The following is a 20,111-nucleotide window of genomic DNA, read 5'->3' as shown; positions in this document are numbered from 1 at the left end:
ATATGTAAAAATCCAAATCCAAAGGTCCTGCATTATTCTTCTATATTTTTTAAAGTAAGGATGGGTGTATTGATCTTGAAACATCAATACATTCTATTAATGCGTTTTATGTCTGATTAAAAAAAATAACTATTGATTTTTTAAAATGTATTTAGCATAAGCCTTGAAGTGAAAAATTAACTGTTTTAGTTGTGAAGGAGTAGAACTCTTTCACTGTCCGCTCATCTGAACATGAGAAGAAATGATGAACTCTCACTGACAGCACTCAGCTACAGAGATACAGATATATAAATTTTACACCAAATGTGTCAAAGCTAAATCTAACATTCATTACAATGGTTAAGTCGAATACCTGCATGCAGCTGAGCTAGACTAATAGCCTATAATATTACATGACTATAATTACACATTTTTATATAAAAAGACAAGTTAGTAACAGCTATTAATTCAGATTTAGGCTACCTAGTGTGAAATATGCTATGCTCCGTTTGAGGAGACCAATGTGGGCTGCCAAGTTTTCTGACATATTAATAGGCTATATAACTCTATAATGAACTGATAAATAATGACAATATTATGTATTTTTCGTCAATGTTCCACGCTGAAATGGGGAAAAAAAGCGCAAGCGTTCCACAGTTGCCATGGTTACCTCAGACGAACGTGTTTTTGGGGGGTTAGCATACCTCAGAAAAACTGTTTACCGTCAGGTGAAAGTATGCGCTGTGATTAACTTGTATTCTAACGTCTGAGGTTACTGAAATATTAAACCCTCGTCGAAAATAATAAAAGGATAAGTAGGCTACTTTCAGGATCTTAGCATTGTGTTTTGACTTGCTTTTGCGGAGTTATCCTAAATTGGGGAGTCAGCTACCCTATAATTCGCATTCTGTAAATACTGCATTAAGCCATAAATTCAGCAGGACATGCAGAGGAGTGATTGTAAATTCATACAGCTTCACCGATGAGAAAGCGAGGAACTGAAAAGCCGACAGCGACTGCTGAAAAGCCTCTAGTCATGTGCATATATATGTGACGTCATTTTGTTGAATAAAATGCGAATACGCGCTATGAGAGACGCTCGATACAATTTCACGAGGGTAATGTAAGAACAGCGGAGTCATAAACAAAACAGACTGGTAGCTATACTTGCAGGAGCAGCAGACCGTCTAACGGTTGGGACTCAGAGCGCTTTGAAGTCGGACAGGTATCGTTATCGCAGAACGTGATTGATAAACCTCGCGCGTAAAGAACGCAGCTGAACAGCATTTGCCATGGAAACCAGTGGCAACATTTCGGACTTTCTCTATGCGCTTTCTAACCCAGCGATGTCGAATAGCAGCGTATTCTGCCGAAACTTCAGCAACAGCTCCAGTCTCGTGAACATCAACAGTTCCAGATGTGACAGGACGGCTGAGCTGGACAAAAGCTCAACTACTGTGATAGTGGCGATCATCATCACTGCGTTGTACTCTATAGTGTGTGTGGTGGGACTGGTGGGCAACGTTCTCGTCATGTATGTTATTATAAGGTAAGTGATGACACGTAGGTAAATTGTTTTACCTGTAGGCGAGTCATAACACATCTGAGATGGCTGGCTCCCTCCAAACAGCCCATTTAGAAGACAAATAGTTGCTTTTATAAACTAGTCTGCTTGTTAGTTTCAAAAGGAGACCTGTTGAAAGAGATTCTGATAGTGTTTCAATCAAGGTTTCTGGCCATTATAGTCGCAAATGACACGTTCATTGCAGAAACTCCTGTAGGCTACTGTTGCGTTCGGTCGTTCGGTCACAAAAACGGCCTATCAATAATATAATGAACAAATATCTTGCTCTAGTTCATGTATGTTTTATGTATAACATGTCTGCTTCTCACTTATAAAATATAAATGCTTCTCAGCTCGGCACTATAGGCTATATTTCATGTCACTGATGAAACACATCGAGTTCGCACGCATGTTACGTTCCTGTCAGCGTACTGGAGACACAACGTGTCATTCACACTCTATATGATATGGTGAAGTACACATACTACTCAGTCACATGTGTTGAGTAACATATTGACGTTCAGTAGAGATTTTGTATGTAGAAAAGCAAGCAAATGGAACAAAACTGGGCGGATGCTTCATATGAATAATCGATGCTGAAATGCAGCACAAACTGAATGGCTAATAATAATGGATATAAAAAAGGCAAAGGAAATATAAAGGAAAAAACAGATAGATAGATAGATAGATAGATAGATAAAGTTATCTACACTTCTTAGCTTCACCATTGCAGTGTGTTTGTAATTCATTTCACTTCATGCACCTACAATTCACAGCTGTCAACTTCTAATATGATTCAGAGGTGTTTTTGTGACTTGCCTCATCTAACCAGACACATGACAAACACATCTGACCTGATCCTATAAAACTAGGAGTACACAGTCATAGGAATAAGGGAAGGATGCGATTAATAGAGTGATTAAACACAAGTGAATGAATTTCAATGAGGGGGTGGAGGCTTGTTTGTCTTAGAGAATTGTGATTAAATAGGTGGCACTGTATTTCAGATCACGCACACATTAACTACTTAATTCAGAGATGCTGTCTAATATGTGGAATACAACCTTTATATGCACTTCCTAAACAGAATAATATTTGCTCATCAGAAATGTCATTTAAATGAGCAGATATGTGGTATATGGAGCAGAAAGACATACAGGAATCAAGAAATTAGTTTGTAATTGCTGAAGCATTGACCCCTACAAAAGGTCATCTGACTTTGTGGAGACTCAGTACTTTCTGAGAGTTTATGAGCAACCAATCACAGCTTTAGGGGTGGCTGTCTACAGCGGGAAGCATAAGAGAGCTATAGCCCAGTAGGTGCAATCTACTTCTGTGATTAATGAGCCTATTGCAGTCTGGGACTGGTTTATCGACCCCCATCATGTGGTAATAAAATAAGCCTTGGGAGAAATAAAAAATACTGAGTAATGACAGTAGTCGATTTAAAAGTACATTACCATTTTTCCTCTCATGCAGTTACCTAAAGAGTTTAGAAATGGTCTAGCTAGGAAACCACTTTGCTTTAATGGAATATTTCACAAAAAAATGAAAATTTTACTCATCCTCATGTCATTCCAAACCTGTTTGACTTTAATTTTTCTGTGGAACACCAAAGATATTTAAAAAAACTGTTTTTGCTCATTCACTGAAAGTCAGTGAGGTCCAAAACAATACTGGATCCAACTAACATTCACCAGTGTTACGTAACACGAGTTACGTAATCAGATTACTTTAAGTAACTAGTAAAGTAACGCATTACTTTTTCATTTGGAAGGAAATATCTAGATTACTTTTTTAAATAAGTAACGCCAGTTACTTTGTTTCCCATATCTTGTCTGACAGCTCTCACGTTGCCATGTTGAGAGAAATCGGGATTAAGTGCAGACGTTGTGCGTGCGTGCTGTGTGAACATGATGCTTAGTTCTAGACTATGAACATGTATTTACTCATCTCACCTGCACAAAAACAGATTCAGTATTCCTCAAAATTAATAAAAACAGTCAAATGCAAACTCAGGGGCCATTTGCACGACAACGTTTTCAGCCAAAAACGGGAAACTTTTTATGCGTTTTGCCTGTTCGTTTACACGGCAACAGCGTTTTGGGGACTGAAAACGCATATTTTTGAAAACGGGTTTCAAACTGCAAGCTTTTGAAAATGCCACCGTTATTTTTTTCCGTGTAAACGCCCAAAACGGGAATCTTTGAAAACGGTGACGTCATGCGCGTGCGTAGTACATGTTAGGTAGACATGCGCAGTGCGTGTCGATTTTAAAAGCAAGTATGAACAAACATACACAACAATGGCGGAGTACATGGTACTGTTGCTGCTCAAGAGTTTGCTAACACTTCTTCAGCTAAGTGTGGATTTACTTCACCAATATAAACCAACAGCGGCGACGCATCATATACAACATATAATCATCACTTCCCTACAGGTACTGTTTACTAACAAGGTGACAGCACCAACTACTGGCCTGGCATACGCAATACAGCGATTTTGGCCGTTTTCGCGGATATATGTAAACGCCAATCGTTTTGAAAACGTTGTCGTGTATACGTGATACTTTTTAAAAACGCTAGGGAAAAACTTTTCTGTTTTTGATACAGGTACTGTTTACTAACAAGGTGACAGCACCAACTACTGGCCTGGCATACGCAATACAGCGATTTTGGCCGTTTTCGCGGATATATGTAAACGCCAATCGTTTTGAAAACGTTGTCGTGTATACGTGATACTTTTTAAAAACTTTTCTGTTTTTGACTGCATCGTTGTCGTATAAACGTAGCCTCAGCATATTATACTGTACAAACCTGCAAAATTAAAAATGTTAAATAATACAAATATAATTTATGTATTTCCATTTTATTAACCAGTGTCTTTGCTACTGACCTTCAATGATCCAATTCAACCATACTAAGCAAAAATGACACATTTGTGTTTAATTTTTGTTATTGCTGAATAGTGTTAAACGTTCTTCTCCTGCGTCATATTCTTCATGCATTTTTGTTTGAGCTGCGCCCTCTACTGTACAGACATGAATTTACATTTCCTTCAGACTGAGGTGTATTCATTTCACTTTTGTTGTGAAAGGACTTTTACGTTTGTAAAAGAACTACTTTTTTATATTAAAAACAAACAAGCAAGCCCTGCCCAGATTTAAAAAATAACTCAAAAGTAACAACGCATTACTTTCCATAAAACTAAGTAATGTAATTAGTTACTTTTTTAGGGAGTAACGCAATATTGTAATGCATTAAGTTACTTTTAAAAGTAACTTTCCCCAACACTGACATTCACTGTATGAAAAAAAACTCTTCTGCATTCCACAAAGGAAAGAAAGTCATACAGGTTTGAAACGACATGGGGGTGAGTAATTGATGACATAACGGTCCTTTTATGGTTCCCAACTGAGGTTTTGTCCCCAGAATGAAAACTGGTGCTTGTGTTTGCACTTGTAAAGATTGTTCTTGTTGCTATTTATACTTGGTGCAGACATCTACCACAATTAGTGTAAATAGCATCTGACTTTTTTCATACTTAGCTGGCTTACAAAATATTAACATACCATTTTTTTATTGTCTTACTGTAGTTTGTTCATAAGTCTGTAGTTGCTAGTATTGTGGAATTCAGATATATTTAAGATCACGGTCTAAAACACATCGGAACCTCCTACATACAATCTCAAGATCAAGACTTCCAAGCCTGCTTCCTTCAAGTCCTGCTTCTGCAACTTTTTAGTGTCACACTTGTACCAAAACCCACCCCCTTACACTACAGCACTCATTTAAGAAAGACTTTGAGACTTTTTTTTTAGCTTATTAATATATTATAGAGTTCCACATAGATTTCCCTTGATGCAAAGCCTAGATGTTCATTAGAAAAAAACTTGACTTTTTAGCAGTTTGGTTTTTTGGTGTCAATATGATAAACACCAATATTTAGCCACAGCTGTAAAATGTGTTCTAAAACAGTCATCATATCTGTTCAACATTTCAGTTCACTTCTTCATAGCTTGACACTGTGGAAATTGGACCCTAAAAAGTAAATGTTCAGAATCATTTTATTAATGCCTGTAGAGCCGTCAGCATCTGATAATTGCATTTGGATTCCTGTTGTTTTAACCTGTTGAACATCCAGTGTTCAGGCATTCCTGCAAGTGAGAAACATTCACAGTTGTGCAGAAAACAGGTTTTAAGTGTAAAGAGAGAGTAAATGCTGTGAATTTAAATAGCATATGCTTCTCATTGTCATGGAAAAGCCATGCGATTGTTTACTACATTTCAGCTCTGGCAATAACTGCATCCTTTACATGTGTCCTGCAGCTACAAGCAAATGAGAAATAAATGGAAAACAGTCATCAATTATATTTCTTTAGGCAGAAGGATATAGAATAGAGTAAACATTTGTACATATCAATTAATTTTAGATTAGTTTCTCATACACATCATGAGGAAAGGTTAAAAGCTGTTCTTGTTTTTACTACTCTTCCACAGAAAAGTACACAAGCGATGAGGCACAAAAAATCAATACTGCCCACAATTTCTTTCATTTGTTTTATTTATCAAAAGCTTGCTGATATTCCTCCTGATGTATACTGAGCTAACAAAAGGGACGGTAGCCACAAATGTTTATTGATCCTTGTGCAAGCCTAATGGTTCTTATGATCCATTATAAAAATATGTGTAAATAGGGCTTCTGTCAGGAAGGATGTTGTTTTGAGAGGTTGTATCCCCCCCCAAGTAATGTGTTTGCCGATAATGTAAAAAAAAATACATATTACTATTTTCTTTGTTTTTTCTCTCCCTGACTCAGACAGTTACTGTGCTGGAAATACAGAGGTCATGTTTGTTTCTTAGAATAAATATGTGCCTCTAAAACTGGCAGAAGATATTTAAAAGATGAATTGCATAAATATTATGTAAAAGAATGTGTTTACAGTTTGTAAGATGAAAAGGTGAATCTGAAGAAAAATGGTAAACTTTATTAGTGATTATATTATGTATGGCTATAATGCTTTACCATTAGTGTCACTGCTGAATAATCCACATAGTGCAGTGTTCACAAAAGACAGAGACTCGACGCTGTGGAACGGCTGTTCACAGGAGGATATAGAGCTTGGTTGGCCAATCAAGCTTGCTGTTGGACTGGAGCTGTTGTGCTGTGTGAATGAATTATATGAGAATATTTGAGACCAAGCTTCTCTGCAGAATCAATAAAAAAAATTTTATTCAGTGTCAGATAAAACCGCAGTCCTTGCCTTGGCTGATGAATAATGATGTCTTAATTATTTATCAATAATGTCTTTTTGATAAACAATTTTTTCCAGCTGATAAATGATAAAAACATTGAGAGCCAATCAGAATCCACCGTGCTTTAAAGAGCTTTAGGCAGACTATAGAACGGCAACATGTGCTTATAATAAACAGAACGTTATTTTGCGTTGGTGTGGATACTGATATAGTTCTATCATGACAACTCTCTGAAGATTTTAGTATGGTAATGGATATGACATTGTTAATGTATTTGGTCTTGGCTGCACAAATAGCATATATAATAACCCGTAGCAGATCTATACAGGTGGAGCTAGGGAAGGTGGAAGGTTTCAGAGGAACTCTGAAAGCGTGCTGCGAACTGCTCTAGTGAATGCTAAATAGCCATTTAAATGTAAAGCAGCACGCTCATTGGCTGAGTATGCAACATGAACCAATCAGCTTGTGCCAACTAGTTTAACGCTGTGAATATAATCATTTTGCATTAACGACCCATCAGCATGCGCCATCCAGAGTTTTATGACAGAATTTGGCATTTACTTTATAGTTAGTTCTACAGTAAAAATGTAAACATTTATAGAACAGACTATTTAAAACTGTAATTAATGCATGCACACACATAATTTAAAATTTGTAACACTTTTCCTCTAAATAAGCAAGGCTACCTAACTATGAAAATCTCTTTTTTATCTTTAACATATACTGACAACTACCATAATAACAGCCAGAAGTAGGTTTTCCACAAACTGAGGTCCACACAGTGTCATATACACAAATACATCATCATGGTAACACACTCACAACATAAAAATAATGAAATAAACATGAAATAAATAACATAAGTTGTAACACAAAACCCTAATGTACATACAATAACTGATAACTAAAACTTTAAAGTAGCAAATGTGAAGTTTCACCCAGGGAATTCTGGAAAAGTCATTTTACGTTTTTTCACTGTAAAAATTTAAGATTATGTACTGTAAAATAACATAAAATGTTATTTACTGTAGCGTTTTTACAGTATTGTACCATTATTCTTTTTTTATTTGATTTTGCCATCTAAAGAGCAAATGCAGTTGAATTGCTGCAACGGCGAATATAGTTAATAAAAATAAATCATGTTCAAAGCCTAAACAGATTCCTAGAGACACTTCAGCCTCTGAGATCCACAGAATGACTTGAAAAGCGTTATTTGTCAGCACCCTTATTTTTAATAGATGACAAGACTGCACCAGACAGCCATCTGATTGGCATGAAAACATAAGCACATGCTGGCTGGTTGTTGTTGGGACTCCAGGTGCTGGCACTGGACTCCAGCCTAGTACGCATGCATTAGCTAGACTGGGTCTGACATTCTAAATGTAAACGTCGCCTTTGATTAGTTTTGAATCAGCATAGGCAACTCATGCATGACTCACCCAGATTAGTTTGTCTTGATCCATTCTGGTTACATTATAATATTTTCCTCGGCCATTTTGAAAGCTTTGAAATCAGAAGCACACAATCACAAAAAGAGAAAAGTAGCTTTTGATTTATTCATGTTTCTATCCCATTTTCTTCTTTTCTGGCTTTTATAGATGAAAACGCTTGCTGATGCCCATTTTAGAAGCTTGTCATTTGGATTGACAGCTTGCATTTAAAGGCTGATAATTGGGTATTTAAACTATGTTTTTTCATATACATCCTATCAAATCAAAGAGACAATATAGCGATAAGCAGCATGTAATTTCAAAGCTTCGATTATTTTGAGTCATCATCCTTTATTTGTGATGCACCTCTCCCACTTATGGCAATCAAATGCCATTTTGAGTTAATGCTTTAGTGCAGCATCTAATTCACAAACACCATAAAGTTAATTTGTTCCAAGTGTTTTCTAAACCAATATCTGGAATTTAGCATAGCAATATGTCCATATCTATGAGCAGATTGCACATAGGTAGATGGTACGAGAAATCTGCACATGTTCTAGTGTTCCCTAGCAACAAGCAAGTCCTTGTTTTTTTCACAACAAAATCTGCTTTGCCTGGTTACTACATGGTTCCTTTCTTCAACAAAAGTCATTTACAAATGCATTGTCTTTGGAAAAAAAGAAGAAGAATATGAGTGAAATAATATGAGTGAAATGAAATGGTTTTCTTTCTTTTATGGTTTCTCTTGATATTCTAACATCGTAACATAAAAGACATGATCCTCAGATTTTTATTTCTTAGAGTTGTTCATTAATTTCTAATTTATGGAAATAATATTAAAAATACTATTTAATGTTTTAGAAATAGTTTCTTCTAACATCGTAACATAAAAGACATGATCCTCAGATTTTTATTTCTTAGAGTTGTTCATTTAATTTCTAATTGATGGAAATAATATTAAAAATACTATTTAATGTTTTAGAAATAGTTTCTTTATGCTCACAAAAATACAGCAAAAACAGTGATATTGTAAAATGTTGTTACTACTAAAAATACATGATATCTATTTTAATATATATTTTAATGCTGAATTTTTTAGCAGCTACTATAGTTTTCAGTGTCACATGATCCTTCAGAAATCATTCTAATATGTTGATTTGCTGCTCAAGAAACATTTCTTATTATTATCAATGGTGAAAGCAGTTGTGCTGCTTAATATTTTTGTGGATTGTTTTTTCCCCGGGAGTCTTTGATGAATGAAAAATTCAAATGAACAACCTAATATGAGTGAAATGGTGTTATGTTTATAATCTATTACCCTCATACAATTTAAATAATAATTATTCTTTATTTAATAAAGACATGAGCCTAAGTTTTAAACAGTAGTCTTAAAGCATTTAATTTGTAATATATGGAAATAATAATGAGAATACAAGAGTAACAGATGAAAATGAATCATCTTGCCACTTAATATTCTTACCATCAAGGCCTGAAGGTCCACATGCAGGGTATTTAAAATCCCTATTTTTACAGGTTGTCATCTGTCATGTTTTATGAGCATTTGCGGTCTTTACATGCCAGAGGCAGAGAGAATAATTATACTCAGACATTTTAAATCAGTTCAGCTTCACTCAAGAAAACTGACATGGACAAAGACACCATCTGAATGACAGGTATTTCATTCCCGTGTTTTGACGCTTGAACAGTTGCTTTTGACAGCTCTGTGTGTTAACTGTGCAAGACATGTGTCTGTCTACGTCTCAGAGTTAGCAGCTGGATGTCCTCACTTAACTTATGGAGTGTGCTCTGGTGGATGACACTTCTAATTCTTTCCATAAGCAATACTGTACACCTTCCTCTAGGTCAGGGGCGTAGCCATCATTTCAGAAGTGAGGGGGACAGAAATGTCAAATGTAATAATTGTATTTATTTATTTATTTATTTACTTTGATTTTTTGACAAAAAAAAAAAATTCTTATCTCTTACTTTTAATTGGCTAAGAAATCAAATACATTGCTGGATACTAACCAATAATTTGTATTCTATTTTATTAGTATTATTTTATTTTTTATTTTTTTGCATATTTTTTCCTAATTACAATTTCATGATTGGTTTATATACTACAAACAATTTTTCAATTTTCATCACAGAATAAGATAAGAAAATATACTTTATAATTTCTGTACGGTAATAATGCATCATTCATATACTTTATTTATTTATTACCTGGAGATGACTTGAAAAACACACATAAACCATATATTGTCGCAATTGTGTGTTTGAAATAACAATAAATTACATTTGAAAATATATTCAAATAGAAAAGTTATTTTAAATAGCCTAGTAAAAATATTTCAAAATTTTACTGTTATTCTGTATTTTGGATCAAATAAATGCAGGCTTGGTGAACAGAAGAGACTTCTTTAAAAAACATTAAAAATCTTACTGTTCAAAAACTTTTGACTGGTAGTGTATAGGCAACTATAATTTTTCTCTAATTTCTAGCTTTTAATTGGCGTAGAAATCGTATAACTGCTGGACAATAACCAATAATAATGATTTGTTTATATACTACAAACACTTTTGTATCACATAATAATGCAGAATAGTTTATATACTGTAATAAATGCTATGTCAGTTAGCACTGCATTGTTCATATACTGTATTTATTACCTGGAGATGACTTGACAAACACAAATAAACCATATTGTCGCAGTCGTATGTTTAAAGTCTTCATGTTTCCAAACGTTTCTGTTTTTCTGTGAAAACAACTGTTTTCATACAGCAATAGCTGGACGCTTCTGTCCATTTCCTCGTACGACTTTCTGCGCGAGAGCGCCTCCGGCTTCGAGTGTGAATGAAACATACACTGCATGAGTGTTTAGCGCTCCGCGATGTTCATCTCGCCTTATTCTGGATCCGAATAAAACATCAGATCATGCACAGACTATCCTGTCTCTTTGAATTTAAATCTATATTTATTCACACCGGCTCTTGAAAACCTCTATGCGAACACACTTGCCCGAAAAAGTGCGGGGGACGAATTTACGTGATATTAAAAGTGAGGGGTACACGTCCCCCGCGTCCCCCGCGTAATCTACGCCCCTGCTCTAGGTTAATCAGAAGTCTTGGTTGCCAGGCATGTTGTCTGATATCAGTAAACTTCTCTCAGTTTTTTTTCTCTCCAAAGATTCAGAGATGGCATACATGTACAGTAACAGTTTCTGTAAAGAACTGCTCACCAGCATCCAAAACACAACTGTATACTGTTAATCATCAATGTTGATTCAGCAAGCAAGATGATGAATACATTTTTAATGTGCTTCCAGTAAGTGGCGTTCACAACACCAAAGAGCAGCTCTTCCACTCAATGATTAGACTAAAAGGCCTGGCATTTCATCTCAAATGTCTTTAATGTGAAGTATGGAGGAGCAGTGCATCCCTGGGATGCCCTCATAATTAGTCAGTGCCTAGTGGGAAGCATAAGCGGTGTGATCATTTGTCTGGTGCAAAGAGCCTTTGGATGACAAGGTAATCATTAGTAATGGCTGCCAGCCTAAACCCTTGTATGAGACTTCCAGTTAGTGATGAATGAATCTGCCCACTTCACCATGGGAAGGAGCGTTGTGTCTAGGCATTTTCACTAATGCTTTACAGCTGTTGAAATTTTTTTAATTACTTTTTTATTTAGAATTTTTTTTTTCTTATTTAATTTCCATTTATCTATTGCATATGTGCTCAGATGTGCAATGGCCTGTTAACTCTGTTGGCAATGTATGCCAAAGTATACTAGTAGACTAAGTATACTAGTAGACTAAAATCAAAGTTGACTTTATATATTTTTTGTTAATTTAATATTTTTAATTAATTTAATAATTTTGACATTTTCTTTTTTTATTTAATTCCAGAATTTAATTAATTCCTGGCTCCAAGTATTTAACAAACATTGGTAAAAGATGTAAAAAGCTGCGAAAATGAATTTCAATAAATAAATTAATATGTGAACATTAAAGTTTTTGAAAGTCTCTTCTGCTCACCAAGAATGCATTTATTTGATCAAAAAATAACAAATAAATAAAAAATACAGTATAAACAGTAGTATTGTGAATTATTATTACAGTTTAAATAGCTATTTTCTATGTTAATATATATTTTGTGAAGACAAAGCTGAATTTTCAGCAGTCATTACTCTTCAGTGTCACATCCTTTAGAAATCATTCTAATATGCTGATGTGATGCTTAAGTTCTAAAGTTGAAAACAGTTGTGCTCCTTAATATTTTTGTGATGCATAAAAGATTAAAGATTCGTTGATGAATAGAAAGTAGAAAGTATTAATTTCTTAAAAAAAAAAAAAAAGAATTAACTAACCCCAAAATTATAAACAGTAGTGTTGACAGACGGATGAACGGACTGAACTATTTTTGTTCTTCATTTAAAAATGATTATTTTAAATAATTTAAATATTTGTATTTTCAAAGAAAATAAGGCTGTTTCTTCCTCTCTGTACTGAAATGCATTATCATTCTCATCTTTAAATCAAGTGCAAGGTATGAAACCCCTATGAATGGGAACAGCCGTGTAAATGGGATTGAAGGCTTAGCCAGTCCATGTTTGTGACCTTCAGTGTTTTCTTGAGTTTGGCATGTGACAGTCAGCTAAGCGGAACTGCAGCTGCATTTATCAGACGCACACTCTGTTTTTGCAGAAGTTGTTTTGTCCACACACTGGCTATATTTTTATAGCTGACTGTATACATTTTGACAGACAAGACTTTGTCCTGATTTATGTTTATTTCTGTGAAAGTCAAACAGTGGAGCTCTAACAAATCATAATCGTTTTAACTGAGATGGTAGTTTACATAGTGCAAATGCTGTTAATTTATCATCTCCGCTGCTATTGCAATACATTAGAATTTGTGTATCTTCATAGTTCAGACTGGTGCACGGCTCATCTTTTGTTTATTATCTTGCCAAGAAGACTTTGATCTGGATGTAGTGTTTACTACAGAAGAATACCAGCCATAGAAATTATGCTTTAATGCAGTTTTCTCCTTAACAAAGTTTATGGAATTAACCATTTGGATCCACAAATTTTCTTGATAAAGGAAGGAAGTGAGTTGATATACAGTCTCAGAACTCCGCATTAAGCAAGGGACAGAGACCTAAACACAGAAGATAGGTGCTAAAAGTGAGAATATATCTCATGGAAACGAGCCAAGTCTCCATGAGTTATGCATTATTCATGAAAAGCTTTCATGAAATGCTTACATAGCGGGTAAAATAAGTATTGAACATGTCACCATTTTTCTCAGTAAATATATTTCTAAAGGTGCTGTTGACATGAAATTTTCACCAGATGTCGGTAACAACCCAAGTAATCCATACATACAAAGAAAACAAAACAAATAAGTCCAGAAATTAAGTTCTGTGTAATAAAGTGAAATCTATCAGTAAATAGAAAGCAATCCTGCCCCTTGTCAGTGAAAATTAATATTAGCTGGTTCAGTCTCAACTGATGGCCTATAAAAAGGTGTCTTATTACCAACGTGTCACACAAGAACCATTTCATGAGACCTTCGCAACCTTATTGTTGCAAAACATACTGATGGCATTGATTACAGAAGCATACCTATACTTCTGAATGTTCCAGTGAGCACTGTTGGGGCCATAATCCAGATGTGGAAAGAACATTATTTCACCATAAACTGGCCACGACCAGGTGCTCCTCACAAGATTTCTGACAGAGGAGTGAAAAGAATTATCAGAAGAGTTGTCTAAGAGCAAAGGACCACTTGTGGAGAGCTTCAGAAAGATCTGGAATTAGCAGGTACAATTGTTTCAAAGAAAACAATAAGTAATGCACTCAGCCGCTGTGGCCTGTATACACGGCGGTTGAGTGCAAGACTCCATTGCTGAGCATGAACAATTGTTTCAAATAAAATAAGTTCAATAAGTAAGTAATGCACTCAACCGTTTAAAGTTTGCTGCGCCACATTTAGACAAGCCTGTGAAATACTGGGAGAATATAGTCTGGTCCAATGAGACAAAAATTGTACTCTTTGGATGCCATAATACACACCATGTTTGGAGGTCAAATGGCACTGCACATCACCCCAAAAACATCATGGTGTGGCACTGGCAAAAATTCATATAATTGAAGGAAGGATGAATGGAAAAATGTACTGAGGTTCTCCATACAGGAGGCGTCTTGAAGCGGTCATTACCAACAAAGGCTTTTGTACGAAGTATTAAATAAATTTCAGTAAGCGTTCAATACTTTTTTTCCTGGGTCATTCCATTTTATTACACATAACTTAATTTCTGAACTTATTTGTTTTGTTTTCTTTGTATGTATGGATTACTTGAAGTTTTTACCAGATGTTGGTAACAACCCATGTCAACAGCACCTTTAGAAATATATTTACTGAGAAAAATGGTGACGTGTTCAATACTTATTTTAACCGCTGTATTTAGATTGATGCAGGCAACAATTTTACACTCCGTTTTTTATTATTCCAGATAAAATTATTGTTTAAATCAATATCAATATAACATTTTTCAGCGACTGAAAGATCCCCCTGTTGCTCTATTATTCATGGGGTTCTCTATCAAACAATAGCTTGAAAAATTATCTTCCATTTTCTGCACCAAAGGCTTTCCATTTCATCACACCATGCGCCACTCAGTTATGGAAATAATGCCTTGTGTAATTACTGTAGCTTGCTGTGCTAGTGATGTGTGGAACCATTCTTCCATGCGACAGTGGTATTATGAATGTGAAGGTTGGTGTTGACTCTGTGAACAGTAGGGTTTAACATTTCTTTTTGAGATAAAATCTAAATCAGAATTTGTCTGGAAAAAACTATCTATCCATCCATCCAGAAAAAAAGTCTTCTAATTTAAGTTGTGAGAACGAGAAACACAAAATATCTGAAGGTTACTTTGCATCAGGTTTGAACCATCCGAACACCTCTTTGTGTCACATTCAAACAAGTGTATTTTTCCATGTGTCTGCTCATGTACGTACATTCTACAAGAGGTCTTTTCTACTAGAGGGTTATCTATCCTAATGAAATTGAACTGCGCATTTCTAAATATACGTTTTTATGGATGTCATCCATAAAACAACATTGCCTGGAGTCTGTACACCTCACCTCATATCACTACCTTTAAACTGGATAAACAGCTGCTCAAAAGCTTGTGATTTTTTATTACTCAAGGCTGCAACATTTTGCATAATTGTGTATATAATGGTGGTTGTCTAGCCTCTTAAATTAGCATTTGAATGAAGGTCATAGTTGCATTACAAGATGCACAAGGTACCTTTCTTAATGGCTTGATGCACCATGTGTATTGTAACTGAAATCATTTTAGGCAGTTATATGGGAAAAGGTGTACCATGTGGGGAGTCCTTTCATGTGTTCCGTTTATTTCAGTATTTTTCTGAGAAAACGTTTATAGTACCTTCACTTCCCCATTACTCACCCTCATCAAACTGCTTTTCCATGAATACACATTGCATCTCTTTTTATTTAATAAACTCAGCTGACGTAATGATCTCAAATCTATTTTTATCCTTTGCAGATACACCAAAATGAAAACTGCGACCAACATCTACATCTTCAACCTTGCTTTAGCAGATGCCTTGGCAACAAGCACTCTACCGTTCCAGAGTGTGAATTACCTGATGGGTACGTGGCCCTTCGGAGATGTGCTGTGCAAGATCGTGATGTCCATTGATTACTACAACATGTTCACCAGTATCTTTACCCTCACAACTATGAGCGTCGACCGTTACATTGCTGTTTGCCACCCGGTTAAAGCCCTGGACTTCAGAACTCCCCGGAATGCCAAGATTGTCAACGTGTGTAACTGGATCCTCTCATCTGCCATCAGTCTGCCTGTCATGGTCATGGCCTCCACCACTATTGAGTACCACAGCAGTCGTATGTTTACCACCACATTCAATACACATTCTATGTAAAATTCAGATATTACTGCAGTTAAAGGGATGGTTCTCCCAAAAATGAAATATCTGTCATGACATTGTATGACATTCTTTCTGTGGAACACAAAAGAAGATATTTTAAAGATATTCAACTTATTTTTTTGCCCATACAATAGAGTAGAAAAAAAAAAGAAGAAGAATACCTTCTTTTGTGTTCCATAGAAGAAAGAAGGTCACACAGATTTGGAAAGATGTGAGTGAGCAATAGATAAAATATTTTTTTCATTTTGTAGTGAACCTCTCAAAGTCTTAATTTTTTTTTAAGCCAATGACAATGAAAACATGCAATCAATTTTACATTTTGAAATGAACTACTGCCTTGTAACTAGGCTGCACAAAGAAACAGATGGTGTCATGCTAAAGTACCAAAATTCCTAGATACAGATACAGACTAGATACAGATTTTCACGTCAACAATCAAGTGCTCCAGACTACTAAATCAAAAAAATCTACGACAGTAATTTAAAATAGTCAATACTGGCAACAGTTGGGTAAATCTCCATGTGCGGTCATTTGCAGTTTCGTCAGATATCATCTTGATAAAGCGTGTCGCACATCAGGGTTTTTTCTGCTCACTACAATGAACACAATGCATTAGTGCAAAAGGCAATATCCGATTCGCTTTTGTGAGTTAGCAGTTTTAAAAAACTCACTCAATCAGTCGGTCATTCAGAAAAGGGGTCATCGGATGCGACATGCACTTTTACAAGCTGTTTGAACTGAAATGTGTGTTGGCAGAGTGTGTATACAACCACCCTATAATGATAAAGATCCACCCAGTGTTTTTTTTATCTCATTAAATCATTTCCCCTTTCTCAAATCGAGCCGATCTCAGATGTCATCACACAGACAGGCCCCTCCCACGATTGTTTGATTGACACTAGCGTTTCAGCACAGACTGGACTGGTGTTTTACCTTAGACCCACCCTGAGTGAGCTGTCATCAGTCCGCCATTGTTTCACCGCCGGAGCAGATGAAGAAAAGAATGTCTCCTAAGCGTCTGAGGTGTTTTGTTGTTGGATGTAATAATGAACATAGCAGTCGTCATTTACTCCCGACATCTGAGCCACTGAAGGCACAGTGGATTACGCTTGTTTTTGAAGGGAATGCGCCCCGATCTACCTAAATGCATCTATCTTCGCACGAATCATTCGTGATCCAGCTTCACCTCCAGAAGAAGTGAGGTTTTTTAATGAATCTTTGCAAATCGCCTTTCCTAATAACGTGCTAGTTAGCAAGTTTCACGATAAATGCGGCTAAAGTTTACCGTCTCTAAGAAAACGGCTCGGAAGAGAGGGGCGGGGCGAGCAGAGCTTATTTGCATTTAAAGCGGCATGCAAGAAAACAGCTTGCTCTGAAAAGGTGATGGTCCTCACTGCAGAACACAAGATCCAGGGGGTGTGTCGTTGGATCCAGATCCAACTCCTCCCACCTTACATATACCTAAACCTATCCGTCTCCACCCCGATCGCTAAACCCACCCATCTCCACCCATAAACCTACCAATCTCCACCCCCTAGATTTGGATCCAACCACACCCCCTGGATCTTGTGTTCTGCAGTGAGGGGCTACTGCTGAAAAGAGCTGTTTTTGACAGGGTAAAAACGGTGTTGTTTTACACTACCATTGAGAAGTTTTAACCAAACTATGTTACAGACTTTTCATTAAGACCCTAAAGAATCATATCAACTTGTGGAAAATGGGCATCTGATGACCCCTTTAACAAGTAACTCCCTCACTGAACCGTGGGTCATTTTTTGGTAATGAATGATTCAAAAGGAACAGGAAATCTATTTTGTGTTATGATGGTTGTTCATGAAAACGTCATTAAAGACACATACTAAGTTTAGCTTAGTAAATTAATAATCATTTTGCCAAACAATTGTTAAAAAATAATTGGTTTATGGAACACATTTATATTTAAAACAACTAGAAAAAGCATCCTAGTAACCATACATTACCATATAACGTTAATATGTTAGAAAGTAATGTTTATACAACATACAGTACCATAGTTTTTCCGCAACCCTATCAGAACAGACTGCACTTCAACACACTAACTCAGTTCTTATCGTCATCTCCTCTTAATATATTAAGACATTTTCCTCAATACTGTAAACATCCCATATTATTACTGTGGCAACACAAATTTTGCAGACACGAAAGAAGTGTTGAGGCAGAAAATTGTTATTGAGTGAATTTAGATTGATGTCACTTCTAGTCATTTGGGACGAAAATCATAAGGCGGTTTAATAGCCGTAGCAGAAAGGCCTGGGTCTCTGAGGCTCCCTAAACAATGCCTTGAAGAAATAATGACTAGTGGTTTAACTGTCATTTTTACAAATATGAATTGATTTTCACATGACTCACTGTGTTATTGTACTGTGCTATATTCTTACTTTCACAGCGTTTGACATCATTGACTGCACTTTGCTCTTTCCCCATCCTCCCTGGTACTGGGACAACCTCCTGAAGATCTGTGTCTTCATCTTTGCCTTCATCATGCCCGTCCTCATCATCACCATCTGTTACGGCTTAATGATCCTCCGCCTGAAGAGTGTACGCATGCTTTCTGGCTCCAAGGAGAAGGACCGCAACCTCCGGCGCATCACCCGAATGGTCCTGGTGGTGGTGGCAGTTTTCATTGTCTGCTGGACGCCGATCCACATCTTCGTCATTATCAAGGCCCTGGTGACCATTCCCAGCTCGCTCCTGCAGACCGTCACCTGGCATTTCTGCATTGCCCTCGGCTACACCAACAGCTGCCTCAACCCAGTGCTCTACGCCTTCCTGGATGAGAACTTCAAGCGCTGTTTCCGCGAGTTCTGTGTTCCCAGTCCGTCCGTGCTGGACCTCCAGAACTCCACACGCACCAGGAACCCCCAGCGCGAGGGCCAGTCCAGCGGCCACACGGTGGACAGGACGAATCAGCAGGTATGACTAGTCCAGGAAATGTCATCACTGGAGTCCCGCTGCCAGCCCAGTGTTGACATGAGCTCGGATGCCACGCAGGTCACCACGGGTGTCTAACACCTTCACCTATAGGAGCTCTTTAAGCGTCTTGCTAGGCCTCCCGCACAGAGATGTTTCACAATTTTGGTATGGAGAAAGACTGTTGAAGTCAATTTCAGTGTGAAATACAATATATATTCTAGATCAGTGTTTCCCAACCTTTTTTTAGTCGCGGCATTTTTCGCACAAATCATACAGATATTTTTAATATTATTAAAAAATGTTGTCCATCAATGGTGATAATCAGTAGGCTAATTTCTAAGAGACCAATTTATATGACAGATTTTAATGTAGGCTTTTATAAAAATGTAAACATTATTTAATTACCATTATAACTAGCTATCTCACAAATTTTTGCTCATTCAGTGTTTTTCTTCTTTTACAGTGGGGTCATTTTGGTGCAGTAGCACGAGATAGCTTGATTTCAAACTTTGAATTGAATAAAAAATGACAAGCAGTCAGTAATAAAATAAGAACAAAGAAATGAATAATGATAGCACAAATAAAAAATAACGACAGGCCTTCGAATTAAATAAATTGCTTTTTAGTTTTTCAGGTAGGTCTAACAGTAGGGTTAAGATATTACAATTTTTTTTTTTTTTTTTTACCAATTATCCAAATAATGTTTAGTCCAGAAAGCTATTATTATCAGAACATGTAAGCATAACATAGCAGTTAGCAGATCAATGAATGAGAGGGCAGCGTTAAATACTGAGCAAAGGGTCTGAATACTTAGGACCATGTGATATTTCAGTTTTTCTTTTTTAATAAATCTGCAAAAATGTCAACGATTCTGTGTTTTTCTGTCAATATGGGGTGCTGTGTGTACATTAATGAGGAAAAAAAATGAACTTAAATGATTT

The 20,111-nt window shown here is 36.3% G+C and overlaps 1 protein-coding gene across 2 annotated transcripts; it reads left to right on the top strand.

Moving 5' to 3' along the window:
* Positions 1-1,063: 1,063 nt before the first annotated feature.
* Positions 1,064-19,392, top strand: LOC107666379 (mu-type opioid receptor-like). Of its 2 annotated transcripts, none has more exons than XM_016457638.1 (3): positions 1,064-1,513; positions 15,813-16,174; positions 18,644-19,392. In XM_016457638.1, exons 1-3 carry the CDS (start codon positions 1,272-1,274, stop codon positions 19,174-19,176), a joined length of 1,137 nt encoding a protein of 378 aa, XP_016313124.1. In that variant the 5' UTR covers positions 1,064-1,271; the 3' UTR covers positions 19,177-19,392. The 2 variants fall into 2 exon arrangements, with proteins under 2 accessions (XP_016313124.1, XP_016313123.1); XM_016457637.1 differs by having other exon boundaries at positions 1,064-1,528.
* Positions 19,393-20,111: the final 719 nt, after the last annotated feature.

Source organism: Sinocyclocheilus anshuiensis, unplaced genomic scaffold, assembly GCF_001515605.1.
Source record: "Sinocyclocheilus anshuiensis isolate Anshui unplaced genomic scaffold, SAMN03320099.WGS_v1.1 scaffold63, whole genome shotgun sequence".
Taxonomy (NCBI): domain Eukaryota; kingdom Metazoa; phylum Chordata; class Actinopteri; order Cypriniformes; family Cyprinidae; genus Sinocyclocheilus; species Sinocyclocheilus anshuiensis.
Note: the sequence above shows the minus strand (reverse complement) of the source record. Positions and strands in the feature narration are given on the sequence as shown.

Coding starts and splice junctions, on each gene's coding strand:
- LOC107666379 (XM_016457637.1), top strand. CDS start 1,272: ATGGAAACCAGTGGCAACATTTCGGACTTTCTCTATGCGCTTTCTAAC. Junction 1,529..15,812: donor GTCATGTATGTTATTATAAG/GTAAGTGATGAC, acceptor TATCCTTTGCAG/ATACACCAAAATGAAAACTG. Junction 16,175..18,643: donor TATTGAGTACCACAGCAGTC/GTATGTTTACCA, acceptor TTACTTTCACAG/CGTTTGACATCATTGACTGC.